The sequence below is a fragment of the Podarcis raffonei genome, chromosome 4 (assembly GCF_027172205.1).
Source record: "Podarcis raffonei isolate rPodRaf1 chromosome 4, rPodRaf1.pri, whole genome shotgun sequence".
Taxonomy (NCBI): domain Eukaryota; kingdom Metazoa; phylum Chordata; class Lepidosauria; order Squamata; family Lacertidae; genus Podarcis; species Podarcis raffonei.
This window is the reverse complement of record NC_070605.1, coordinates 34,353,439-34,380,625: the sequence shown is the minus strand read 5'-3', so window position 1 is coordinate 34,380,625 and position 27,187 is coordinate 34,353,439. Positions and strand designations below refer to the sequence as shown.

Below are 27,187 nucleotides of genomic sequence, written 5' to 3'. Positions count from 1 at the left end.
CTGCGCACGCGTGCTGCTAGCTTTGTAACCCCCCCACCCCCCACCCACTCCCATTTCGCGTTCCTCAGAGCTACGGAAAGAAGGGACTAGAAAAGGGCAAGGTCTACAGCTTCATTAGCTCCGAGAGAGCATGCTCAAGAGTGCCCGTCGACGCGACCAATAAGAACGCGAGTTGCTATCCCGGCGGAAGCCTGGAAGGGAAGGTGGCTGCTGCAGTCATGGCGGACGAAGAAGAGGACCCTCCTGTGAGTAGGAAAGGTCGGGGTGGGAGTCTGGAGAAGGCGCTTGCTGGCTTCGGGGAAAGAGGGGGCGGGGAGGGCAGGGGGGGCGGCTGCAATCTGATACCCGCTTAGCCTTTACTTTCCCCTTCCTTGCCACTTTCTCTTGGGTTTGTAGGATATTGTTCAGAGGTTCGCTGTTCTGTCATTCAGTTCTAGCCTAGTTTATAATTTATAATTTAGGGAAGCTTTTAATGTTTAATAGACTATTGTATTTTAATATTCTGTTGGAAGCCGCCCAGAGTGGCTGGGGAAACCCAGCCAGATGGGCGGGGTATTAATAATAATAATAATAATAATAATAATAATAATTTATTATTATTATTAATTATTATTCTCTTGTATTCTTGTTTGGGATTCTCCACCCCCCGCCCCCCCCCACTTTAGTTTGAAGAAGATACTGAGGAGGCTGGAGGAGGCCCAGATGGTGCACAGGGGAAAAGGAAGAGGCTGTTCTCCAAGGAATGTAAGTTGGGGTTCAACTGATCATGCTGGCAGGGGCTGATGGGATTTAGACTCCCAACAACTGAAGGGCCACAGGTTCCCCACCCCTGGTGTAGACAACACTGAGCTAGAAGATCTTACTTGGTGTAAGGCAGCGTCCTGTGTTTCATGCTATTATAAGGTTTAACCTCTTCACGTTTTCCTACTTTCTAAAGGACCCCTTTCCCACCTCCATAAACCGCTTTTTGAATATTGATATCACAGTTAAACTCCAGAAAAGACTGGAGGATAAATAGAAGTAGAAACCCTCTCATGTCATGCCCAGCTTGAGACTAAGGGCCTCTTCACACATTTTTGCATGCCATTTGATGTTACTTGATTCATAGATGAATATGTGAACTATTTCCATTAAAATGTACTGTGTGAAATTATGTGAGGTAGAATAAAAAGTATTTAATCTGAAATTATAATTTCATGCATACATGCTCCAATACTTGATCTTGATGTTTTCTAGAGATTAACATGTACATGTGAACTCTCCCTCAGATTTTGATTTAGAATGCTACATCTGTATTTGTCGACCTTGTTGCTGCATTCTTCTGTGGCTGTTAGGAAGCACACATTAGCCCAGGCATGTTCAAAGTCCTTTCCAGGGGCCTAATTCGGTCTGCCGGTCGGTTTAATCCGGTCCCTCTTTGAAAAAAGTTTGGACACTCCTGCATTAGCCTATCATTCCCCTGCCTTCAGGGTAAGGGAAGAAAGGCCTTGTGCTGAATGCCCTCAGTTTGGGTTCTAAATACTTCAGTGCTACAGTAAGATGTCATTTCCTTGAAGACTCCCTTCAAGGGAACGTCATTTTTCTGCAGTAATGCAGTATTCACACAACTACTAATTTGGACAGTATCTAGTTGCACTGAAGTATACTTGGCAAAACAGTCTAAGCTTTCTTAAATATAACCAGAACAAAATAGAGATCTGTTGACTAGTATTGTTCGTTTGGGATCAATAATTGGACATGCAGCTTTTCATTGGAGTTACACATACAGTGGTACCTCTGGATACGAACTGGATCCGTTCCGGAGCCCCGCTCGCATCCAGAAGCAAAAGTAACTAGTGACGGCACATTTGCGCGCGCGTTGCTTTTCACTGCTTCTGCGCATGCATGTGATGTCATTTTGCGCTCCGTTACTTCCGGGTTGCCGCGGAGTACAACTCAAACGTGCTCAACATGAAGCATATTCAACCTGAGGTATAACTACTTTCTGCAGTTCTTAGCATCAAGGTTCCATTGAAAAAACACCTTATTGGGCATTGTCCTTAAAAGTATGCATACTGCCATCAACAGGGTGACAGTGTTTTGATTTAAGAGCCCTGTATCACCCAGCCTATACTTCCAAGTGGGGAATATTTGCAACTTAAAAATTAGTTGAGAAGCTTAGATGTAGGCTTCTGCTTGCTTGAACAATTTGGAAGAATATGACTGCCGGGTCACACTTATTGAGAAACATAGTGAATAGGTCTTAAGTTTTCTAGAATGCTTCCATTCCATATCTCACTGTGGGCGTTTGTTCATTCTACAGTAAGATGTATGATGTATGGATTTGGAGATGACCAGAATCCTTACACAGAGTCAGTGGATATTCTTGAAGACTTGGTTATAGAATTCATCACAGAAATGGTAGGTCTTGCTTGTTTATAAATTGGGTGAAGCAGATGTTGTGAGATATGAGCTTTGTTTTTGGTGCTGCTGTTTGTTACTTGAAAACCAAAGAGCAGAGCCTTGAAGGGAAGATGTATATAAGGCAACTATTGATCAACCCACTTTAAATGAATAAATGAAGAGTGCTACAAGCATAATGGAGGCTCTGTTTTAGTGCTGTTTGACTACAATTCATGTCATGATACAGGTTGCTGCAAGGGAAGAAATCCAAATATTCAACACATGATCAAATCCATGGTACAGGTACTGAACCTCTCTTAGAATGTATGTGACTGATCAATTCTTTCCTACCAATAGACCCACAAAGCAATGTCAATTGGACGGCAAGGTCGAGTACAGGTTGAAGATATTGTCTTCCTGATCCGTAAAGACCCACGGAAGTTTGCTCGTGTGAAAGACTTGTTAACAATGAATGAAGAACTGAAACGGGCCAGAAAGGCATTTGATGAAGCAAACTATGGATCTTAAGGCATCATGTGATGCAGATGGGTGGTATGTGCAGAATGGTATGTTTCATTTTTCTGACTTGTGTTGTCCTCTCAAGGATTCACCAAACAAACTGAAGTTCTTGCAGTCCCCATGACAGTGTGGACCATTACAGTAGTACTTTACTAACGGGAACAAATCTCTGCAGTTTGAGGGTGGGTGGGTGATGTACCTTCTCTTCCCAAATATACCTTAAGTGGCAATTCTAGTGGCTTTTAAATTCTGTGAAAATTGGAAAACACACCACTGTGCATAGCTCTAGGTTAATACCAACATTGTGAAAACAATAGCAATCTTGCTAGTTGTACACCTCACAGGAACTTACTCCAAAATGAGGTGCCTCATTCCATAAACACAGGAATGAAAGCTATGGGCAATTATGTCAAGAGATCAGAGCTATTGGCAGTTGAGGCATATATTATAGGCAGTTTTATTTGTTTCTTTGAGTAAGTGGAGGAAACACTGTATTTGTACTTTTTTTCAGCTGAGGGAGAAAGGCCCGTAACAGGTGCTAACATGTTTGGATATTGCCGCTACTAGAAGACAAACCAACACTTTGTTTTGTAAATGTTAATTCACAGGGGGGAACTTTGTAACTGGAACAATTGTTTTGTTTTTTGAGGGTTGTTGTTTTGCTTAGTTACTGTATAGATACACTTTGTATAACTGATTCAATTTATGAATTGCTTCCCATTGTTATTTCACAGTAAATACTAGTGATTTGGAATTCTTAATGAATATGAATAAACACTTTCACCCATGCATCTCTTGTAATGGGAGAAACCAAGATGATTCCTGTACTTTTCTGAAAGGGTTATGTATCAATACAATTGATACTAAGTCAGTGGGGATCAAGGCCCAATAGCCTTGCCTCAGCTTTTGACTACGTTTACATGAATTAACCCCTTTGGACACATGTGGGGTAGTCATAAGTGTTGGTTTCTATTTCCCTCACTGAGCAGCAAAACTGCTTGTCACAAGACATTGTTTACATTCCACAGTCAGAGTTACTGTTGGATTCCCACGGGAATGGGAGACTGGATGTGACGTACACTGGTTTCCTGTTTTTCACTCTTCTGTCGTTTCTTTGTCGGAGAGTACTGCTCTGGTCAGACCTCACCTGGAGTACTGTGTCCAGTTCTGGGCACCACAGTTCAAGAAGGACACTGACAAACTGGAACGTGTCCAGAGGAGGGCAACCAAAATGGTCAAAGGCCTGGAAACGATGCCTTATGAGGAACGGCTAAGGGAGCTGGGCATGTTTAGCCTGGAGAAGAGGAGGTTAAGGGGTGATATGATAGCCATGTTCAAATATATAAAAGGATGTCACATAGAGGAGGGAGAAAGGTTGTTTTCTGCTGCTCCAGAGAAGCGGACACGGAGCAATGGTTCCAAACTACAAGAAAGAAGATTCCACCTAAACATTAGGAAGAACTTCCTGACAGCTGTTCGACAGTGGAATTTGCTGCCAAGGAGTGTGGTGGAGTCTCCTTCTTTGGAGGTCTTTAAGCAGAGGCTTGACAACCATATGTCAGGAGTGCTCTGATGGTGTTTCCTGCTTGGCAGGGGGTTGGACTCGATGGCCCTTGTGGTCTCTTCCAACTCTATGATTCTATGAGTGAGTTGCTTCTCTGCTCTCACAGAGGCAACATGTACGTTTGTGTGTTCTCGGTATAGATGAGAAATAAAACAATTAGCATGTAGCACGATACCTGCTTATCCTTTCGTTGCGGACAAAGGGATTACACTCTGCTTGTATCAGCTCAAGATGGGCCAGAGCTGATCAAAATCTCACAATAAGCAGGTACACCAACATCACTTTTGCTTTTAAAAAAAAATTAACTCTATGCACTGCAGTAGGTAAGCACAACTACCTGAGCAGAAGCTGAGTTGACAGCAATTTCTAATTACCAAATAGTTTTGAGGATTGGTTTGCGTCTACCTGCTTTGAGTTTACATAGCATGTAGCTGATGTTTTGAGTTAGGCAGTACAGTATAGGTTCAGTTCTGTCTCAGCATATTCTAAGGAGTGCTAAGACTGAGAAATAGCTGAAGCAAGCAAATGTTGCAGTGCAGTGTTGCTCAGGTTGCATGTGCTGTGCATTTCTTATTGTGCTGGTGTTCTGCTTCCCACCCATCAGCCAGCATTCTGGCTACAAAGTGGACATAGTCCTACTATTGTACTATTTTGGATGGGTTTGTAGGACCCTACAGTTTCCCCCCCAAAGGTGTTGATTTTCACTAGACATTCACCCTGGGGAATGAGAGTGCAGTCCATGTACAAAATGTATTAAAGCATCTAAATGCATGCTGCTGCTTATATACAAAAGCTGAGTTTTGCTGTTAGTCTGCCACTTAACAGCAATTAAAGTGTCAACCTTATGTAATGATAATGCTTGCAAAAAACTTCAAATCAGGAAGCAAGTGTTTTTGATGCATTCTGTTTAAGTAGGTAACACCCATCCTCTCTTAACACAAACTCAGTGAACAGTTTAAATTAGTTTAATGGAACAGAATGCTATAGGCCTATTACTTTAAAAATGTCATCAATATCATCTTCATTCTCTGTGGCTTCTTTCTGTTTATGGGAAGGCTTTCTTCCAAGCCCCACAAGGTCAGAAGGATGGCCATGTGATTGCTTTTCAACACTGTAGGTAGTACCACCGTTGTCAGCATCCCAAACTGGAGACAAGGAGCTAGAGCACTGAGGAAGATATCTACTGCCCTTCAAATGGATAGAAGTGTCTCTTTGTATGGGAACAATACAAAATGGTGCACTCCTTGAAACACATCTTGATTTCCTTGAGCGTTTCATCTGTCTTTGTGGATGGGAATGTGCTTTAAGTCTTTGGCTGGGTCTCACTCTGCAGCTTGAAAGCACGAGATATTTACAAAGAGTAGCTTTAATGCAGCCAAGTTTCCGTTGTAAGCTGGAATGCAAAGATAAATATTAGCAACTTTAACAGTGAAATTCTTGCTGTGTCTACTCAAAAGTAATCACCCTAAAGTTTAATGCCAAGTAAGCTGACAATTAAGAGGGATTTTCTTCATTACAGCACAAGTAGATTATTTTGCATAACCAAGTATCTTTTGCACAAGCTAGTCTGCTCATCTGGAACAGCTTTGTCCATTATCAAAATCTAATATAAACTGCAGCCTGGACTGACACCATGCCCTCCAAAATATGTTTCTACCTGCCCCTTTAGTTTTATTTTAAATATCAGACTGAGGAAGAGTAGCTACCACATTATGCATGTTATTAAGTAATAAATTTACTGTCCATAGGTTGGACAGGCAAGGCACTTACAAGTGTATAATTCTTTAAAACGTGTAGGTTTGTGCGCCTGTGGGTAGGGGCTATCCAATAGGTCCAAGACAAAAGGAGAAAGGAATGGGAAGTAAAGTAAGCATGATGTTCCTCCTGTGAGTCAACGTTTCCCCCCACCTTGGTCTCACAGCTAGTGGTGGTGACCAGGAATATACCTTCCTTCACTGCCACAATCCCAAAGTAAAGTTATATTTTTATAAAAACCCATCAGTCTTACCTTATTTAATATACAGATCTATGAGCAGAATAATAGTTCTAGGTAGGCATAGACTGCAAGTAGTTTAGGGGAAACCGACATAGCACACTGTGCATTATGCTTCTAACAGTGCCAAATCACAGGATGCTATGGCAGTGATCTATCCTGCAGTTACCTGCACCTTATATAATTTCCCACATTTATGGCAGCCTTCTCATGATCAGGGAAGGAAGATAGTAAGCACAGAATAGTCTTCTGCAGTTGCTACCTCAGAGAAATCCAGCACTGCCATTTATACAAACCTGCAACCCTGTGTTTCCACATGCTGTAACCGCCTACTTTTCAGAAGTTTCATTCCCAAGAAAAAAGCCTCTGGCCCAAGTTTATTGCTTTTGCACCACAGAACCGTTGTTCTGAGTGTGTCAGACAGTTCTCTGAAGGTGCGTGCTTCTTGAAATTTGGAGACAAAAGATTTAAGATGCTGGGACCTCAGTGATTTAGAAGAAACCAATGTAGTTCTCTTTTTTGAGCCAGGAAACTTCACTGTGACTTTTGTATTCTGAAATAAAATAAAATGGAAGGGCATTAGTAAAGGAGAAAAAGGTATCTTTAACGAAGAGACTCATATTTCTAAGATTACATACTGTATCCTTGACTAGAAGGAACCTGTCTAGAAAGAATATAGAAGCAAATGAATGTTAAATATTCTTTTAAGTCAGTGGTTATCTTTGCCCTACATGCTGAACAGGATTATCCCCCCCCCCCCAAAAAAGTTTTTTGCAAGCTCTCACACGGCCTTTATAATTGTGTTTCTTGAACGGTGGCTCTTTGCAATACATAACAAAAATTGTTTCTTCGTGCATCTGCTGTTCAAAGTCGTTATCTTAAACTTCACAGAACATATGTATGACACTGGTACAGTGTTTTCTATTTTGATGAGCAACAATTCAGCTAGGCTCCAGGCAGAGATCTTTCAAATTTAAAATATCATTAATAGTGAGGCTGTGAGAAACCTTGGAACTTCTGGTCAACTACAAGGATATGGTCAGCTACTAAGCCATGACCCTTCCTAGAGAAATTATTCAGATTCTAGCCGCTGAAGTTCTAAAGCTTTCAGTGGAATTGGCTTTCATTAAGCTTGCATAGCACCACTGTTAGTTTCTCCCATCTGCAAAAGAGGTGGACAAATGAAGTTATACATATTCATGGCAAATACCAAAACAAACAATTACCTTGCATATACTTTTGCACTGTACAGTATATATTTACAGTACTGTACAGTCCAGATCTGCAAGTTCACCATGTAAAAGCTACATTTATAGACAAGGACTTATATTGAAAGGTGCACCTCTTGAAGCAAATTAATGCCATGGCAGAAATTCACAGAGTAATGTTTTCTGCCCAGAAGAGAAAAAAAGGAGCACACAGAAACATAGTATATTCAAGACAGACAAACACAGTGTGAAAAAAACAAACCTCCCGTGGTGCAGGGTTAGGGAACTTGCATAAGCTCTTGACATCAAGCGCAAACTCCTTCCCAAGATCTGGAAGAAAGGGCACAGCTGCCATGTCATAACAGAAAAAAGAGCTTGGCTATGATCCCAAGCAGAGTTATTTGTAACAAAATTATTCTTCAATCAGTGGATCTTAATTTATATTCTAAGCATTTTACTAAGGTTAAGCCTAGGGAATATCAGAGTTCCACCACAATACAGTCGTCAGCTATTTCCAGAGCATCTTGGGGCATGAGGCAATTTCATCTCTCCCCATTCCATACAAGCAGCACAAAGGACTGGTTGCCAGTTCATTTCCAGCCCAATTCAAGCTGCTCATGTTACTCTTTAAAGCCCTAAATGACTTAGGCACTGAATACCTGAAAGACTGCCTCCTTCCCTACACACCCGCTTGGCTGCTAAGATCAGCAGAAGGTGCCCTCTTGGTTGTTCCACCACCCTGAGAAGTTCGTTCAGGGAAGAGGGTGGTCCAGGAAAGGGAATTTGCTGTGGTAGCCCTTAATTTGTAGAACTTTCTTCCCAGCGGTGTGTCTGGTGCTTTCATTATACAGCTTTCGGATGATGCTGAAGATGCACTTCTTTACCCTGCTACCTTTGACACTTGAGATGCATATTTTTAAGGACTCTCCTTATTTCTGTAATTTTAGTTTTAAACAGTTTTTAATATTGTGTAATATTGTGTTTTAATCTTAATTAAGATGAAGGGTGGGCAATAAGTTGTAACAACAAATTGAGAATTATTATAAATTGAGAAGACACCTTCCATGCAACTTGATGCAAGTTTTAGAGCACAGTAAGTTGCATATCATGCTATAATGCAGACATGAGGGTGGCCAATCCCCAATGAGACCAACTTGGCTTCCCAACCTTCATCTCTTCCTCATTGCCACCTTGTTGCCCAGCAGAATCTGGCCAAGATGCCCACATAATAGTCATTCCATCCTTATAGTGTAGCAACACACTCTTAGGAAATCCCTGTCTATTGTCACCAGACACCTTCACTTTACTTCTTTTGGCACCTGACTAAAAATGATTTTCTTTAGGCAATCCTATCCAGACATGTAGAAGCTGCCATGTGTTTTAATATTGTTTTAGCATATTGTTGATTTTAAACATTAAAAAAGAAAAAAAGAAAAATTTGTTTTTAATTGTCTACCAATATTGTTTTCTCTCTTTTTTGTCAACCGCATGGAAGTTTTATTAAAAGCAAGCAGTGTATTAAATGTTGTGAAATAAATATAAATAAATAAGGAGACCATTGTCTCTTACCTTGGTTAGTTCTTTTTACCAGAATTGGCTTCCCAATATCAATGAAAGAAGAAACCTTCTTTCTGACTTTTGTAGGCGCAGCTGTACTCGAAGCGTGAGACTGAGATACAGCCTTGCTTCCTGGGAAAAGTCTGGTCATCCATCCAGGTCCAGCCTTTTTCAATACAAATGTTTTGTTGGGCATTTTCTTTTCAATCTCTGAATAAGTGGTCCCCAGAAATTCGTATATTTCAGAAGGAAAGGCAAATCCTTTAATGTAAGGCCTTGGATGAGTCTTTGAAACTTCCTGAAGCAATTCAAACAGTCTCATATATAGAGCAGCGAGGCTTTTTAACACACCTCTATAAATGATCCTATGGCAAAGAAGAAGAGATGAAAACACGTATCTGTTACACAGCACCTGCTTTCCACATCTGGAATTTGTGTAAATTCCCTTCAAGGAAATGGACAGCAGCCTGAGGACTAAATTACCCTAGTTAGCTGCACCTCTGCCACCATGGAAAGACCATTAACCTGCCCCTGCTTCAATTTAAATAACACTTACATTGCCTGTTAGTTCTTTATCAAACTGTACTCCCTCGTCTACCATTAGTTTTACCTCCTTCCTTGGTTTCTCTTTCAATGTGTAAACCTAAGGGCAGTGCTTCTGCTTTGTTTCAGTGTATGTGTAGCACTTGCTACCAGCCCTGTGCCCTGCAAAGAGGAATTTACCTTAACCTAACCAAAGGCAGAGGTGGACAGAGAGAGGAACCAGGGAAATGATTGCGGTCACAGCTACTTCACTGCTTGTTTTATCAATGGTTTACAAGTAAAATGCTGCTTCTCCAATTTCAACCCCACAACCCTAGTATTATCGGATTATCTTTGCTCTGGAAAATGTTACTTGTTTAGAAGAAAGCTGGTCAGGTCAGTTAACGGGAACACACTGTCTTGCCAAATGCAAGGTGGTTCTTTTAAAAGAGATTCAGAAGCAATACAAAACACAAGTGAGTGAGGAGGAGAAGATTTGGTTTCTAAACAGCAAGCAATATATACATACCAGGCATGCACCTCTATCTGGCACTTGGAAGCCTTCAAGAAGTGGCAAAGTGACTCCCCCAGGTAGCCTTAGATTGCACAGCCTTGTGGTCAATCAGTCCGTGCACAAGCTTCTAAATCATTCTGCCCTAACCATCTGATTTTATAGCCACCTCCTCCCAATGCCTCACTTTCCAATAACAATTTCTAACATTAAAGAATGTTCCCAGCACTAACCTCCCTGACTGATTAAGGCAGCTGTGTGGGGGGCTTCACCTCCTCCCAACTGATTAGGACACCAGAGAAGGTTTTCACGCCATCAAAAGCTTAACAGCTGCCAGGGAGGGGGAAGGAACAGAGGCAGGAAGGGTAACCATGTTAGACTCACTACCTCCTCGATATACAATTGGATTTCCCATACACACACCTTCACAATCATTACTGAACTGTTGTTAGTGCTACAGAAATTGCGCATCTGTTCTAGGTCCTTCCATATGCAATAGGGAAGTAATGGGAAGGATGTGCACTGCTGGTGTTAGCAGGGACCATGCTCTGCTAAAAACATTGAAGTGAACAAGCAGAAGGGAAAGAATTAAAATGTTTTACAGGTATACATACCATAATCGGCTCAGCAACCCCAAAACCACAGTATTCAACAGTATGTACTCTTGCAAACACAGGTGCTTAAGGGACAAACTAATGAGCAAATTGATTAAGGTTGGATAACAACTAAGGTTGGACAGCTAACGAAAGAGGCTAGAAACCCAAATTACACACACACTTTCAATCAAATATACTTAGGACTGAACTTATTGAACACTTTATGCATGAACACACAGTGGAACTCAGTGAGTAGTGAGCCTTAAGATATTTTTTTAAAACTGAGGATTATATGCTGCTTTGGAGGCATATACTCAATAAAAAAATCAATAAAATCAATCATAGAATTTTAGAATTGTAAGGGAGCATGAGGGCCATCTAGTCCAGGATTAGGCAAACTTGGCCCTCCAGATGTTTTGGGACTACAACTCCCATCAGCCCTAGCTAACAAGACCGGGGTCAGGGATGATGGGAATTGTAGTCTCAAAACATCTGGAGGGTCGAGTTTGCCTATGCCTGATCTAGTCCAACCCTCTGCAATGCAGAAATCTTTTGCCCAACGTGGGTCTCAAACCCACAACCCTGAGATTTAGAGTCTCATGCTCTACCAACATGCTGAAGATGAATCACAAAGGACTGCTTCACCACAAAATACACAACAAAATGACTTCTTAATAGAAGCAAATGAAATGTCGTCAAATCTGTTTTCCCTATCAAATATGTGGTATATCCTGTGACATTCTGCACCACTAAATGAGAATTGCAAGAACCTTCAAATTAGATTCCAAACTGTTTCAGAAGGATACAGAAAAGCTGTGCAACAACATTCAAGCAGACGCAGCAACAGCTTGCACCCACCCAAAATCTTTACTAATATCACTTCTATCACAGGTTGACTGGGAACCAAGGCCTCTTCCGGATTTTCTGGTTTCTGTTTTCTATTGAAAATAAAGAGACAAGAAGAAGATTGTGTGGTTAAGTGTTGGCACCCCACAATATTTAATGCTGGTTATGTCCTAGGCCTCACAGCAGGACTTACTTTGAAACTAGGACTTACTTCTTTTGATTAGGACTGTGCTGTTGGTTACATAGGAAAAAAATAAAAAGGACAAGGCAAGGCACGGTACCTTCTGTTGGCTGACTTTAATTAATGTAAGTTTTTGAATTACACAGATTTGTTCATTCTATTATTGAAAAGTTCAGACTAGTTTCAAAGCTTCTACTGTTTTCCACTAGCATAGATTGATCCAACAAGACACTCTGTTGCCCAATAAGCGTTTGAATTTCAGCTGGTTTGAATCCCATAGTTTCCAGCAGGTTTAAAATATGCTGACGTACTTTCCTGAATAACCAAGTAAATCTAAACTACAGAATCTAAATTAGAGAAGTGAGATGTTCTGGCTTATGCCACTTACGTGGGGCCCAAAAGAATAAGGTATTGAATTGGCTTCTCCAGATTCATTCTGTTTAAACGCTTCAAGCACTGTTCTACCTGAAAGGGAAAGAAGAAATTTTGATTTGATTCATGGTAGAAAGCATGTAGAATTATACAAAGAACAATCTGTCTTTCCCTTTCTATGGAAAAGGCTTTTTAGGAGGTACAGTAAAAGAATTGGGAACATGGAACTGCATGTACAGTCTCCTTGCGAGTAATGGCAGATTGATAAAACTTTATTGTTCCAGGAGGCATTTACAGGCCCATTTTCAATGAGTGCAGCAGCTGTTGCCCCTTTTTATAATAATTATTGGGACACACACACACAAATATAAAACAGCCATCAGACCACCACATACAAAATGGAAGCAGTGGATTTCTATGGACGACTTCATTCCAAAGAATTCCTTAAGCATCCCAAATCTAAATATATTTCCGGACGACTCCCAACCTTACCTGCTTGAGGGACCGAAATGACCTGTGACGACTCATCTGATAGTGAAAATTATACATGATTGAATGCAGCAGGCTCTGTTCTGCAACCATGGCTTTGTTTTTCAGAAGGATGTCCACAGCATGACACCCCTTCAGAACAGCGGAAAGGCTTCTCACTGGAATACGCAAACAAACATGTATATATGAAACTGTGTACTTCAAAGTCCTAAACCGTTCAGAACTCCCAAGAGCTTGCTAACTCAGCTCTAGCAAGTGTATATGTACAGTGGTACCTCGGGTTACATACGCTTCAGGTTACATACTCCGCTAACCCAGAAATAGTACCTTGGGTTAAGAACTTTGCTTCAGGATGAGAACAGAAATTGTGCTCCAGCGGTGCGGCAGCAGCGGGAGGCCCCATTAGCTAAAGTGGTGCTTCAGGTTAAGAACAGTTTCAGGTTGAGAACGGACCTCCAGAATGAATTAAGTACTTAACCCGAGGTACCACTGTATATGGAAGTCAGTAATATTTTCCCCTTCACCGATTTGAGCATGGAAATTAACACACCAGTTTCAAGCACTATTTTTACTCGAATCAATTTACAGAACTTAAAGTCCAGTTAGCAACTCTGTTGTACACCACTGCAAGATGCTATAAATAATAATTTAATGGTATAATTAATAAAATGATTATTATTATTCTGCACAGACCACCATAATCCCTCATCCCAGTCTCTGAAAGTGACAGCAACACTCAAGGCCCACAAAACCAATGGGCCTCCAATCATGAGCCTTGTGAAGACAGCATAGCAGGAAGGAGTTTTTTCAACTGCTTGCACTTTTCTACTGAGGAAGTGGAATAGGACTGCAAATTTACTTTCCAATCCTGATCTATTAGGATCAACTTAGGTTGATAGCTCAGTCCGTAAAGCATGAGACTCTTAGGGTTCTGAGTTCGAGCCCCATGCTGGTCAAAATATTCCTGCATTGCATGGGGTTGGACTAGATGACCCTTGTGGTCCCTTCCAACTCTACAATTCAATTATTAATTTCCACGAGCCTATTCAGCGGGTGGCGCTGTGGGTAAAACCTCAGCACCTAGGACTTGCCGATCGCATGGTCGGCGGTTCGAATCCCCGCGGCGGGGTGCGCTCCCATCGTTCGGTCCCAGCGCCTGCCAACCTAGCAGTTCGAAAGCACCTCCGGGTGCAAGTAGATAAATAGGGACCGCCTTATAGCGGGAAGGTAAACGGCGTTCCGTGTGCTGCGCTGGCTCGCCAGATGCAGCTTGTCACGCTGGCTACTTGACCCGGAAGTGTCTGCGGACAGCGCTGGCTCCCGGCCTATAGAGTGAGATGAGCGCACAACCCTAGAGTCTGGCAAGACTAGCCCGTACGGGCAGGGGTACCTTTACCTTTATTCAACTCAACAGGAAAGCACTGACTTCAGTTAAGCACAGGACTGTGTCACAAAACCGTGGCAACTTTGTTCTTTTAAAATCCGGAGAGACAAGTGATATCCCGTATGCTATAGGCCTTTCAAAAGGGGGAAGTGAAATTTGGAAAAGTAAGAGATCTCATGGATACAATACTGGGGGGGAATTGGAACTGGGGTTGGTGTGTCAAACTCTTGGGATATGGAGAAGAATGCCAACAAATGGTCAACATTAGGAGGGTTGGAATGATTTTGAATCTAACTATCGGTTGCATGTGCTGTCAGCAACTTTGGCGGAACATGTCTTTGAACATTTAAATGAAACATTGTGAGCAAAACCGAACTTTGGAAAAAGTATTAAACGCTGTGTCATGTTTAACAACTGCACCTTAATCTTTACTCCATGTGTGCAGTTGGAGCATGCAAAGACCCTGTCACTACCAAAAACAAAACAAAACCCAAGAATGTATGGATGTGAACTAATTTGATCTTCCTCCCACAGGAATGATTAAAACAAAAGACCCCCCAAGAAGCAAAATTCAGCCAAAGCTATGCTTTTTAAAAAGAGGTGAGCGAGGCACGTGTTTAACTTCCACCTATTGAAACCAAAAAGGGGCACATTTGCCTGAGAGCTGAGCTCCACTGAGAACCACATTCTCTGAGCACAAGTACGTTCCCCCCCCCTCACCTGACGAGTGCTGCGGCGCCACGGCGACCGTCGCGCTGCACGCGGGCCACGGCACCTCCAAGCGATTCCACACCGCCTCGCTCGCTCCGGGCGCCGCCATCTTGTCCGAGAGGTGGGGCTGGACTAAACCAAATCCCAGGCAGGCGGGGAGGGAAAGCTATTTGCAAGGACGTAGCTGAAGGGCGTGCCAACCGTGAGGCTTTGCCCGGCGGGTGATTTGCGAAGGCAGGAGCCGTTTGGTGACCAGGAAGAGGACGAAGGGCGCTTGTAAGGCTGCAGGCGTCGACACGCGTCGACTGATTCACACGTTCCAAATTTGAGAAGAGCTTTGGTGCGATCAAACCGAAGAGCCCCCTCATCCAGCGTCTGTGGCCAGCCTATTAGAGACCCGAAAGCAGGCCATCAGGTTTTAGGGATTTGGTTAAAGAGCAAGATGCTGAACCAGATGCGCCTTGCATCGAGCAGAGCTTTTCTTTTGTTCTTAAAAGTGCCTTAAGCAGCACCGCCTTAGCCAGAGACTGTATAAACCCCAAGAATTCTGGGAATTGTAGTTTGGTAAGGATTCTGGGAAATGTAGCTCCGTGAGGAAATAACTATAGTTCTAATGATTCATTGCGGGGTAGAGAAATGTGCTTTAAATGTAGGGCATGTCTCTCTCCGTTGTGGTTAGGCTTGAGTGAAAGATGCAGGCAGTTTTAAATATTCGGGTTTTTTTACATCCAGGTCCCGCCTTTTCTCCACAGCTGGCTAGGCTTTGCCTCATGAGTGTCACATTGCCAAGGCAGATGAGAGACCCCAGAAGGTTGTTTTCCACATGCTTTTTGTTATATCTCTGATCTCCCATCACATTTGTCAAGCGAAACAATGGTGTCCCAGCTGTAAAACAGAGAAGTCAAGTTTTCATAACTCATAGCAGTATAAAAGCACAGATCCCTCTATTAACAAACAATTCACCATGTTTGTAATCTAAGAACAGGTTGCATCAAAGTAACTAAAGGCTGAGTTAGGTTGAGGCAGTTTGTTTCTCCCAAAAATATATTTGCATACACTGAGCAAATACATCGGCTTCTGTTGTCCAAATAAAATTTGTACAAACTGATCCTGAAAAAACTTTCAGGACGCAATAGTTTAAAATATATGTGCAGTACCAACTAATACTGATTAGTGCAGGCAAGTTGCACGTGTGTGTCCATGCATTGACTTCAATTCTACCATCACATCAAGATGAAAACTGATTACTTTTCAGTTTTTTATAGGCAGGGAGCTCATAAAATCATTGATTTCTTGGTGCCCTGTAGGAGAAGCAAAGATCTTGGCCTGCTTCACTAAGATCTAATTTTAATATGATTAAGCCAATATATTTCTATCAATATTGACAATAATACAGATAGATTCCTGTCCAGATCAAATATTAAGGAATTGGTGCAATAACCAATAAATGACTTTGGCTTTAAATTAAAGTTTGGGTAAATATATGAGATCAGCCAGTTACTTTATCTTTAAGGAAAGCTCCATTTTCTCCAAAAGAGCCACACCTGAAGGTGTTTTATTGTGAGCTCATAAAAGAGCTCTGAGGATAGCATTTCTTCTTTAGCTATAAAGCATAAGTTGTTGGGTTGGATTTTTTAATGGTAGTTGTGAGAAAACCACTAAATACAATGGTACATACAAAAGATTTCACTAAGGTCTTATTAGCTGAAGTTAGGAGATACTATGAGCAGCCTTTAAGTGAGGAACAAGCATGGGCTATCTGTTTCCAGTGTTGTTATAAAATGAAACAGATGAAGGCTCATGGGTTGGATTCTGCATTAAGAATGGTAATCTTAGATGTTGATAATGTCTACATCCATTCTGATGGTACTGTTTCCTTCACTTTACAGCGTAACTGGTAAGAATTAAGATGAAAATTGTTTCAGTTACACTGTCAGGTTTACAAATGAGTTTGTATTTTCATAATGCCTGTGATACTATCATTGTATAGCTTTAACCTGTTTATCTGGAAGTAAATCCTATCAAGCTTAATTGGATTTCTGAATATTTAGTTGAGGAGTTGTGTTATTCTTAAAAGGAAAGCAAAAGAAAGTTTAAGGGGAAAGGTGAAATGCAAAACTGAATAATTAGAAATGGTTGCAAATTTACTCCGTGGCTAAGAACTATAGGTACCTTTTTGTAATGAGTTAACATTGTGATAATATGGCCTATTTTAGCTTGGTTTATTCTTTTCCTTTTGCAAAACTAAAATGAGAAATGCAAACTTGCAGAAACAAAAATCCATTTGACTCCCTACTAAAGCAAAAGTTAGAGCAAAATTAATTGCAAATTGGTTTGCAATTAGATCTGAATGGCCTATTCAATAGGCTATGTCTTTTATGTTTTATATTGTAAACCACCCTGTGATCTCAGATGAAGGGCAGTATATAAATTTAATAACTAATAATGGTGATAGCTCCTCCAAGTACAATGCCATAAACTTCATTTGTATATGAACATATATATCTAAGCCAGTAATTTATAATGCAACTATGGGCCAATTCATGCAAGGCTCTTTAACTCTTATTTAATCTGTGGATATACGTAGGCTAGCTATTGGTTGAATAAAAGTCCTGAGTAAGGACAGCAGGAGGGGAGAGGGTTAAAAGAACAAAGGTGGAGATATTCACTTTGGTTTCTTCATCTTGCCATGATATCTGTTCCAATGGCAGATCATTTAATTTTTGGAAATTAATCAGTATCAAACAATTGCATCAGCAGGGAATTGGACTAGATTACTTTTTAAGTCCCTTATAATTATATGGCTGTACAGCAGGCGTGCCTAACCATTGGCCCTGTGGTCTGATGCAGTCAGACCCCAATTTCGGTGATGACAAAAAAGTAGGGAAAAATTAGACACAGCACTGAGATGGGCAGAGAGGTTTAAATATCTCTGCCCAGCCCAGCACCCTAATGATATGCAAATCGCCCATTCCCCAATTATCAGATTCCTTATCTGATGAGCTGGGAGGGAAATTCTTCTTCAGTTGATCTACACTTTGTGTGCCTGTGTAAGAGCACTCTCTTGTTTTGTATGTGAGAGGGTGCATGTCCACGCTCTCCAGCAGCCCCCAAAAGCAGCCCCTGTTCTAAGCTTACACAACTCCAGTCCTATATTGTATAACTTGATGGGCCTACTGGACTTGTACTATTTTGATGGGCCTACTGGACTTGCACTATCTTGGGTGTCAAAGATGGAATCTTATTCAGATTTCTTCTGTATTTTTTCATGAAACTTGGGGCTCTATCCATAATCATACCTGGAACATGCATTAATGTTTAAAAGCATAGGAGCTGAAACTTTATTTGCTCTTTCTTCCAGATAGTCACACAAAATAACAACCCAATGATAGATTGGAAGATAAGGTAAGACTGGCACTGAATGCAGTGCTCTCTGTATAAACCTCTGTTCTGATGTAGTATGTCTACCCATGCATTAGGTATGCTACATTAAGATAAATAGCTTGAAACAGTCACAAGTAAAGTCCCATACAGATGTCTTGGAGGGGAACATTAAAGTTGGGTAGTTGCCTGGATTTGATAAGATTCACTTTGGCCTGCATTCTCCATCTTAAACCAACTCAACCCACAAGCAGTTATTTGGAAGAGATTAATTTAAATGCTGAACTTGGTTTGTTTTTTTCCACTTTTGGGTTGATAATACATAAAACCATTAATTGCTCCTTACAGTAATTTGAAATCACTTTACTACTAGCAAATGCCAACCGAATGCATTTTTGAGAGGACTTTAAAAAATCACAAATTCATGTGGAAATGTGGAGAACTGAATTTAAGACTGGAACAAAGGGAAAGAAACCAAAATTGATTGATCTACAGTCACATGTCAGCTTGCAAAATATTGAAGTATATACTCAATTCTGACCAAACTAAGCCTCCTGGTTTATATTAACTTCCAGAGTAAATATATTACTTCTGGTAAATGAGCCACCATAGCTGCTAGAGGGCCAGGAAAATTCGTGTCCCAGGCTTTTTAGACTCATATACTATCTGAAACTAAAAGGACATGTTGGCTGCCAGATGTGAAATATATTGGCATTATTTTTAGCTCTCTTAAAGTGATAAAGGATATGATATTGATGCTTTCTCAATGAAAGGGAAGGTTACCCCTGAACCAGAGGAACTATATTATTAAGAGCTCTGCTGAACTAAACTGCTGGCCACCATTCTGTTCCCTGCAGTGACCTAGCCAGGTACCTCCTGAGAAACCCACAACCAAGATTTGGGCCATAGCTATCTTCCTAGCCTTGGTTTTCAGCAATTCATAGGCAAACTTCTGAACATAGCTCTGTATCACCCTCATACCTGCCATTACCAGATCTTCTCTGGATTTGACCAATTATTTCTTAAATACCTCATGTACCCCTTAATTCTCTGGATTCCACATGGAGTGGGGGGGGGGAATCCATTAGTTGAGTAGAATATCTTGTCGCAGCCCAGTGTTGCATATGTGGGGGGACAGAAATCTGTTGCTTTGTGGTAGAGCACATCCTCCCCACTTCAGTTTCTAGCATTTCCAGATAGGACTGGGAGAGACTCCTGCTGGGAGAGCTGCTACCAGTCAGTGTGAATAATAGTTTAATGAATGAATGGTCTGACTTTGTGTAGGCGGTTACCGATGTTCTTATCCAGGGTTGGGCTGACCAGCTGCTAGAATAAAGGGATTCTTACCCAACAGTCTAAGTAAGCCTTGCTAACACTATTGCTTAGGTGTGGGGAGGAGGAGTCCAGCACAATCCATTTCTCTGGTAGGAAAGGAGCCACTTCCTCAAGATTTCATAGCTTGTTTTCTAAACTGCCTTTGCCTTCCGATACTTAGCGTGGCTGAGGCTGTGCCCTTTCATGCAAAGCTGCATTTATGAGCTTGCTATCTGGGTAGCTGTACAGACACAATGAATTGTCCACAAGATGGCAGCAAACACTACTATTATGTCAGCCATTTGAGTCCTTGTGTTCTACTATACTAGACCATCCAAGTGTCCCTATTTTCCAGGGACGTCCTGGATTTACAAAAGCTGTCCTGGTTTCTGATTTGATCCTGGAATGTCCCCCTTTTCCTTAGGATATCCCTATTTTCATTGGAGAAATTTTGGAGGATATGGAGTTATCTGATTGCCAAGCCATCTGAAGGCAATCCTGTATAGGGAAGTTTTTAAATGCTTAAAGTTTTGTTATGTTTTTATATATGTTAGAAGCTGCTCAGAGTGGCTGGAGCAACCCAGTAAGATGTGTGGGGTATAAACAGTAAAATTATCATTATGGAATTGGACATCCCTATTTCCATCAGAGAAATGTTGGCGGGTATGCTACACCAGTCTAACAGGCTTTGCTCTTCCAGTGCCCTTTCCTGGGCAGCCACAGTGGAGAAGTGTATGGAACTCCTATAGCAACTAAAATGGGGACACAGTAACATGGACTGAATGAAAGGCTCTAACCAAATTATTTTACTTCATGATGTTTTTGCTCATAGAATATATGTGTGACCCCGTAAATATAGTATGTATTTTCCTTTTGTGTGGTGTTGATAGAGGTGCATCACCCACAGCTTAGCCTTATACAGCTTATTAATTGCTAAGGCTCCATCCTCCCAGAAAGTATGACATAATTTAAGGCCACAGCATGTTCCTTTTCCACCATTCAACCAATGCCTGATGGTAGAAAGAATGGCCAGTGTCCAACTAAATACTTATTCTAGCTCAAGGAGTGTTAGCTGTACAGTGAAACTTCTCTGTCCTCTCTTTTCTCCTCCTCCATCTGTTCCAGGGGTTCCCCCAATCTTCCAGAACAGAATTATGGGGTGCATAAGGAGCATGTGGGGAGTTAAAACTTCCTTGTGCTGGAGAAACTGTTTAGTTGACTACTGTCCAGTGACTTTAAGGCCATTCTTCCTATTCCAACAGTGGAAGGACTTCTAGGCCTGGAGCTGGTACCATTAGACCTCAGCCTCTGTCAGATAAGGCTCAATAGGGCAGCATGGAGGGTGTTAATAAGCAAATGGAATAAGCAATGTCTTAGACTGTCGTTACCCTTTCTTATTGATAAATTTGACAATTTTGTTCTTGTCAGCTTGAAGCTCATCCTTTCCCTACCTTTCTTGGGGGGGGGGTATACGAAATGCATTTTCCCAGTGCCAAAAACCACGTAGTTCTAATGTTTGGGGAAATATTATTACCACAACAGAAACCCAAAGGAAGTAAGATGTTGGGATCAGTCATAGGCACCATCTATGTGGGACCGTGGGGGCCCAGGCACCCACAAATTTTCAATGAAGGAGCCAGGCATGTTAGCATCACGCATTCATGCCAAGGTGATGTTGGCAAGCCCTGGGCACCCACTGTTGCGGGTTAGCTTTGTTAAACTGGGGGCTGTTGTGTTATGAATTAAAGCATGCAGAAGAAAGCATGAAATGGAGCATGTCAATCTTGTATGAAGTTGGGTTGTCAAGTAAATATGCAACACTCAAATATCCTTGTTAGTCACTTAGGTTTTGAGTGGGTGGGGACAATTTCCTGGTTTGGAGGCTTTTATTAACATGGCAGTATGATTATAATTTTTTATTGATTTTTGTTTACAAACATGAAACATCAAAAAGCCATTCATTGCATAATCAAGCACACCAGTATCTAATGAAAATCAACATCACTGTAAGCAAAATCATCAAGGAACTGCTACTAATAGCCAGGGAGAACCTGGACAAACAGGTGGTGTGTCTTCAATTGTAATCGGAAACACCACCATAGTTGGTGCCTGCCTGATCGCAATAGATATTCACATCTCTTCATTGTTAGGCTCTGTATATTCTGTAACTGTAAGGAAATTGTTGTTGATCAGACTGTTGAGGATAGGCAATGTGTACTAACAGATGACAGAAAAAAAAGAAATTACTCTTCGTGTCTACGTAAGATCCTTTTGTTACAGAAATAGTTTCCTCCCCTTAGTGCAAAGCTGTAATTTCTATTTTCCCATTCCTCTAGAAGCACAGTGTTTTTGTTGATGGCTAATATCTCTTCTATCAGCTTCTAGGGGCACATTCTGGCCTGATCTTCGTACTGCCCATAATTACTTAGCTCATAACAAGCTCCCCCAGAATGGCACTAGGCTCTTTTGTTCTTTAGAGTTTTTATGAGACAATATCTGTCAAACTAATCTATGGAGATAAATCAAACACACAGCCATGGCTGTTAAAAGCTGTGAGTGGCTTCCTCTCGTAACCACTTATTGTGCCAGTTACAAAGAAAGCATGGAAATATGGGAGTGGGGAGTAGGCAGAAAAGTGCTTTCTAAAGGAAATATAGGTTTCTTAGGTCCCACCACCCATAGAAAAATCTAAAGCTACCATATCAAAATATTAACACAAAATGCAGATGCTTCTAACAAGAAGAATGTTAAATGCATTTAGTTATCAATCTGCTCCATATATATAGCTATTTGCAAAACAAGATTTCACTCTTAAACTATGGGGGGAAGGGTGTCACAATGCAGTTGGAGTCACTGCAAGACTGGAAATATTGCATACTGCAAACATAATCTTAAATGTGGGTGCTTGAACAGTCTTGGTGATTTTCAACGGAAGAATTAAGCATGTGCACTGAGATTAATAGCATTGGAAGTATATTTTCCACCAGTCCCTGTTTACTCCTCCATGTCTTTGGAAAAATGAGGCACAGTGGAGGTTGCAGTATCTCTATGAAATATGGTTTATTTATACATATTTACATCTGAGTCTACTGTGAAGAGAGTTCCTAGCATTTCACATCACAAGAGAGTCCTTTGTTGCCCTCCTAAGAGCAGCCAGCTCGGATCCACAAGCAGATGAATTAGCTATGCTGCCTGTGCCTCGTGGTGGTGGCTTCTTCTCCTTCTTCTTCTTCTTCTTCTTCTTCTTCTTCTTCTTCTTCTTCTTCTTCTTCTGCCCAGCATGGCTTTCTCTTACTTCCTCCATCTTCTTGCCACAAAACCCCTTGCCCAGCAACTCCTCCCCTTCTGTCTCAGACTGCCCACCAAGAATATGTCATTGCCCACTGCAACCCCCATTTGCCCAGACTCAAGGATCGTCCTTTGGTGTATTGATCAGCACCTTTGTACTCCTTAATTACTTCCTCGGGCGATGCCCTGGTCTGGAAGAGAAACTTGGTCTATATATTTACACTGATAAATTCAAGGCCTGTCATCTCACTTTATTTCTCAAAACACTGATTAAACCTCAGCACCTAGGAATCTACGAGGAGTCAGGGCACCCAGAAACCTGGGAGAATTGGGGCACCCACAAATCCGTAACAATCTAAATGAGCATATGTAATTCTTGTAGACCCATTCCCTGGGGCTTTTGAACTACCTAGCAAAGGCCCTGCCTGACTGCACAAAGTGCATTCCTGATGCCCCCCTCTTGCTACAACAGTAACCTCCTTTTTCATATGTTGGCTAGTTTGGCCTTTCTTTCACGCCACAAGGGTGTTGTAATCTGAAACTGCTACCGTGGCTCTGTCACTTCAGTATCAATGGCAAGATCAAAACCAAGAAAACATAGGCTTGCAAGGTCAGGAGATCCCAGACCCAGAGATTTCAGGGCCCAAGCCTGAGACCAGGGTTGGCCCTTGGTGATGTCACAGGGTGGGTTCTGGAGATGGAGGTTAATTGGGAGAGGGGAGTGGAGGAGGGCAGGCCCCCCAGAGTGTCTGTGCTGTAATTTGGAACGAGCACCTGCCAGGCTGAAGCTTGCAAGTGGCACGCACAATTTTCTGGTTGTTGTTGTTGCTGGCATTCTATCCTGCTTGGAGAGTCAAGCTTCTCATCTGCCACCTAGGAAAACCTGGAGGTCTTGCAACCCTAGGAATATAGGCAGCTAGCTGCCTTGCTCTGAGTCAGACTATTGGTCCATCTAATTCAGTATTGTCTACACTGACCGGCAGTGGCTCTCCAGTGTTTGAAACAGGGATATTTTCCATCCCTACCTAGAAATGTCAGTGTTTGATCCTGGGAGCTTCTGCACACAAACCAGATGCTCTACCACTAAGCTATACCCCTTATTGAAACTGAAAGCAGTAAATGTGGATCTATTGAGTGGCGTGTGTGTGTAGATGTGTTTTCATGAAGATAATAATATCTTAAAGTATCTCAGTTTATGAAGCAGAGTCCCCAAGCAACCAGAAAATAAATGAAATTTTGCAATAATATTTTTCTTTTGGATTTTTTAAAAAAACCTCAAGTTAATCAAGAGTTGAGCCGGATAAAAGCACTGGGATTATGCTCTCATTTTTTCCTTGTCTCCTACAATGTCAAAAATCCCATTAAATCCTATTTATACAGATCGTTTTCAGAACTATGTTTACATTAAGTGCGGGGGGGAGGGAGGGAGAGAATGGGAAAAAAAGAAATCTCCGTCCAGAAATTGCCTGGCAGCGGATGAAAAAGATTCCACTTTGGAATAAGAGCAGTGCAGCAGCACATATGTATACTCATACAGATACATAACAAAGCTGGGAGATATCACCTAAGAAGCAGCCCTCTTCCAGCCTGTTAAGATCCCAAGATGGAAACACTGTCAGTATAGCCAAGCAGATGGATGTTTATTCAATTTGCAACTGCAACCAGAAGCAGCAAAAGGAAAAAAATGCTTGCGGCAGCTTGTGTCTCATTTGCCTTTAATAACCTTCTGTTCCTTCAAGTAAAGCTCTTTCTGAGTTTTTCCACACATCTCCATGTATGGCAAGGTTTCCGTGATGGGGAGACACCAATTAATTAGCGGCAGACAATCCTTCGAGGACTCTGGCTGCATAAAAGTCCAGATTCAAGTGGTCTCTTTATTCCAAGATTGCAGACAAGGCAATTGGAGTTTGTCAACAGACGGCTGGAGCTGGTTGACAGGAAAATCACACAAGCCAAAGGAAAGAAGCGTGTATGGTTACAGTCTTAATGTGAGTCGAGATGATTAGATGGTGGGGTCGCCTTTGAGCCAAAGAACTTGAGTGTAATGGAGAAATGTTAAGATGGCATGAGGTTATACAAATGGTAGCTGAAGCAATGGAATTCTTCAAAGACTTCTCATCCACAAAAGTGAATGATCTAGCTAGTGGTCTTGCTAACAGCACTCATATGGAAGCCGAACAGAAATTATGGGGCCTGACAGATATTTTCTAGGTCAGATTTCTCCAGATAAGTTCTTCTCACATCAGCTGAGACGGAAAGCTTAGTCCCCTGGATTCTGAAGTGCAACTCTGGCAGGGATGAAATCAATCCAGGCTAGCTCAGAAGGCGCTATTCCCCTGGAACAAGGCCGGTGTTTCTACAAATGTGAGCTCTATCCTGAGGGAGCAAACAGAATTAATGTAAAAGCCTGCTGGATCAGGCCAATGGCCAACTAATTCAGTATCCTGTCCTCACAGGGGCCAATGGGAAGCACAAAAGCAGGACCTACATGTAACAGCACCCGATCCTCCCAACAGGAGTTCCTGTAGGCTCTTTAAAAAGCTTTGCTGTCTTCGATCAATTCTATACTAGAGCACCGGTGAGGTATTGCTTTTCTGAAGTAAAACTGAGGTTCCACACAGCACTTAATAAAATACTGTACATGGCTGGGGAAATTGCGCTCATGCAGATGCTGTTCGCAGGGCAGATACAGGGGTGCTGTATATTGGGTCCACACCCAGACTCTACCACTCCTAGAGAACAAGTGATGAAGCAAAATGCATAGGCACCCTTCAAAGCAATATCCATTCATAAGTCAGCCTGGCTGTTCCTGTTGTTCAGTGTTTTTAGCCAATGAGTAAGATCAGTGCTGTTCAGACACCATGCAATAAGGATCCCTGGGGTCCTAAAGAGCTGCTGTCTCCACCTCCCCTTTAGTACACTTTTCCTGCTTCTGTCTCATTTTCTAGGTATCTGTATCATTTGCCCTTCCTGCTTCTCTTGTTGCCAGGCCACATCTGTCATATGGTTGGTTTCTGTGAGATCAGATACTCCCTAGCGGTTATCTTCTGGAAGTACTACAACTATTATTATTTGTTAGACTTATATATACCGCTCTTCATTATAAGATCTCAGGGTGGTCCACAATAAGTACAGGTAGATCAGAATATTAAAGAATCTACTCCCTACATGACATTTCTCCTGCTGTCCAGGAGCCAAGGACCAGGCACTTATTAAGGATTCACTGTATAGTAAATTTCACTGTAAATTTACAATTGTATTCATGTCTATGCAGAAAGAAATCTCTAGGTTTTAATTACTCAATACCGGTTCTTGGTTGCTGTAACTTTAGGAAAGCTAGTACTTTGCTTCCTAGATCAGTGGTTTTAAAACTGCTTTCTTTGAAAGCTTACTAAGGATTCTTTCCTTAGAAGATCATTAACAGGGCTTCCTTCAAAGATGGTTTGACCACCACTATCCATGTTCCCCATCAATAGACAAGTGCAGGAAAACATTGGGTATGTTTTGAACAACACACACTCTTCACGTGAGGCAACAAGAAACTCAGCTGCCCTGGCCAATGAATTGTGCACACTGGCTTGTGTGCCTTAGAACATGCAATGCACAGGGGATCAGTGGTAAGAACTGAAGGGCTCCTCAGCAGATTTGATGCAGAAAATGTTCCCTGAAGGTAGAACATTTGCAAAGGACTTGATCATTCAAGGCACTCCATGACAAAGGGTCATAACTACTCTGGCAACTATCTAGATCAGGCATCCCCAAACTCGGCCCTCCAGCTGTTTTGGGACTACAACTCCCATATTCCCTAGCTAACAGGACCAGTGGTCAGGGATGATAGGAACTGTAGTCCCAAAACAGCTGGAGGGCCAGGTTTGGGGATCTTTCCTGAGACTGCTCTGCAGAAGTCATGACGGTGACAACTGCTCTTTTATTGTTGATTGGCATCCATCTGCCTCGGAGGAAAATGGAAGAGTGTGCCTTTGGAGATAAAGTAAAACTGTTGGGAGAGTTACAGCACCTGCTGTGGCTGTAGAGAACAATATGAGAGAGACATGTTTTGTTGTAGCTGGGGCAGATGAAGGGATCCAGTTGTGCTAATGCAGGTGTGCCATGGAGCTTCTTTCTGCGCTCCTCCCGGTGGTCATTCCTCCTCTCGTCATTGCTGCGGATACACAACCCATGTATTCATGGTGTAGGTTTCGGTGTGGAACTTTCTTCTGTCTGTCTGCTTTTCTTCCACCTCTCAACCAGCTCCGATCCTGTTAACATCTTGAGCGTCTACACTCCCACTATGTGCTTTGACATTCAGACCAAGGACCAGTTCTCTGAGGAACTAGACCAGGCTGTCAGGATGATCCCAGCCTGCAAA

At 41.9% G+C, this 27,187-nt stretch overlaps 2 protein-coding genes and 1 long non-coding RNA gene across 5 annotated transcripts in view; 2 read left to right on the top strand and 1 right to left on the bottom strand.

The window, feature by feature from the left end:
* Nucleotides 1–109: 109 nt before the first annotated feature.
* TAF13 (TATA-box binding protein associated factor 13) lies at nucleotides 110–10,077 on the top strand. 3 transcript variants are annotated; one of them, XM_053386123.1, is made up of 5 exons: nucleotides 110–245; nucleotides 666–744; nucleotides 2,303–2,400; nucleotides 2,740–2,948; nucleotides 9,896–10,077. In XM_053386123.1, exons 1-4 carry the CDS (start codon nucleotides 219–221, stop codon nucleotides 2,908–2,910), a joined length of 375 nt encoding a protein of 124 aa, XP_053242098.1. In that variant the 5' UTR covers nucleotides 110–218; the 3' UTR covers nucleotides 2,911–2,948; nucleotides 9,896–10,077. The 3 variants fall into 3 exon arrangements, with proteins under 3 accessions (XP_053242098.1, XP_053242097.1, XP_053242096.1); XM_053386122.1 differs by lacking the exon at nucleotides 9,896–10,077 and adding an exon at nucleotides 3,413–3,715 and having other exon boundaries at nucleotides 111–245; XM_053386121.1 differs by lacking the exon at nucleotides 9,896–10,077 and having other exon boundaries at nucleotides 115–245; nucleotides 2,740–3,715.
* NEPRO (nucleolus and neural progenitor protein) lies at nucleotides 5,415–14,988 on the bottom strand. The gene is made up of 9 exons (XM_053386119.1): nucleotides 14,845–14,988; nucleotides 12,744–12,898; nucleotides 12,268–12,344; nucleotides 11,659–11,790; nucleotides 10,871–10,948; nucleotides 9,236–9,588; nucleotides 7,929–7,996; nucleotides 6,755–7,011; nucleotides 5,415–5,858 (listed from the first exon to the last, which is right to left on the bottom strand). The coding sequence occupies exons 1-9, from the start codon at nucleotides 14,942–14,944 to the stop codon at nucleotides 5,447–5,449; spliced, it is 1,632 nt and encodes a 543-aa protein (XP_053242094.1). The 5' UTR covers nucleotides 14,945–14,988; the 3' UTR covers nucleotides 5,415–5,446.
* The window catches only part of LOC128412780 (uncharacterized), a 39,035-nt gene continuing 26,788 nt past the window's right edge, over nucleotides 14,941–27,187 (top strand). Inside the window, exons 1-2 of the long non-coding RNA XR_008330159.1 lie at nucleotides 14,941–15,399; nucleotides 18,197–18,240. This is a non-coding gene — a long non-coding RNA (uncharacterized LOC128412780). The remainder of the gene's footprint in view (nucleotides 15,400–18,196; nucleotides 18,241–27,187) is intronic.

Bases quoted from the DNA above. Each gene is read 5' to 3' on its own strand.
- TAF13 (XM_053386123.1), top strand. From the start codon at position 219: ATGGCGGACGAAGAAGAGGACCCTCCT. The intron at 246-665 runs GTGAGTAGGAAA...CCCCCACTTTAG, and splicing joins ACGAAGAAGAGGACCCTCCT to TTTGAAGAAGATACTGAGGA. The intron at 2,401-2,739 runs GTAGGTCTTGCT...TCCTACCAATAG, and splicing joins TAGAATTCATCACAGAAATG to ACCCACAAAGCAATGTCAAT.
- NEPRO (XM_053386119.1), bottom strand. From the start codon at position 14,944: ATGGCGGCGCCCGGAGCGAGCGAGGCGGTGTGGAATCGCTTGGAGGTG. The intron at 9,589-10,870 runs GTATGTATACCT...TCTTTGCCATAG, and splicing joins GGGTTGCTGAGCCGATTATG to GATCATTTATAGAGGTGTGT. The intron at 5,859-6,754 runs GTTTGTATAAAT...TTTGCATTCCAG, and splicing joins GTGGAAACACAGGGTTGCAG to CTTACAACGGAAACTTGGCT.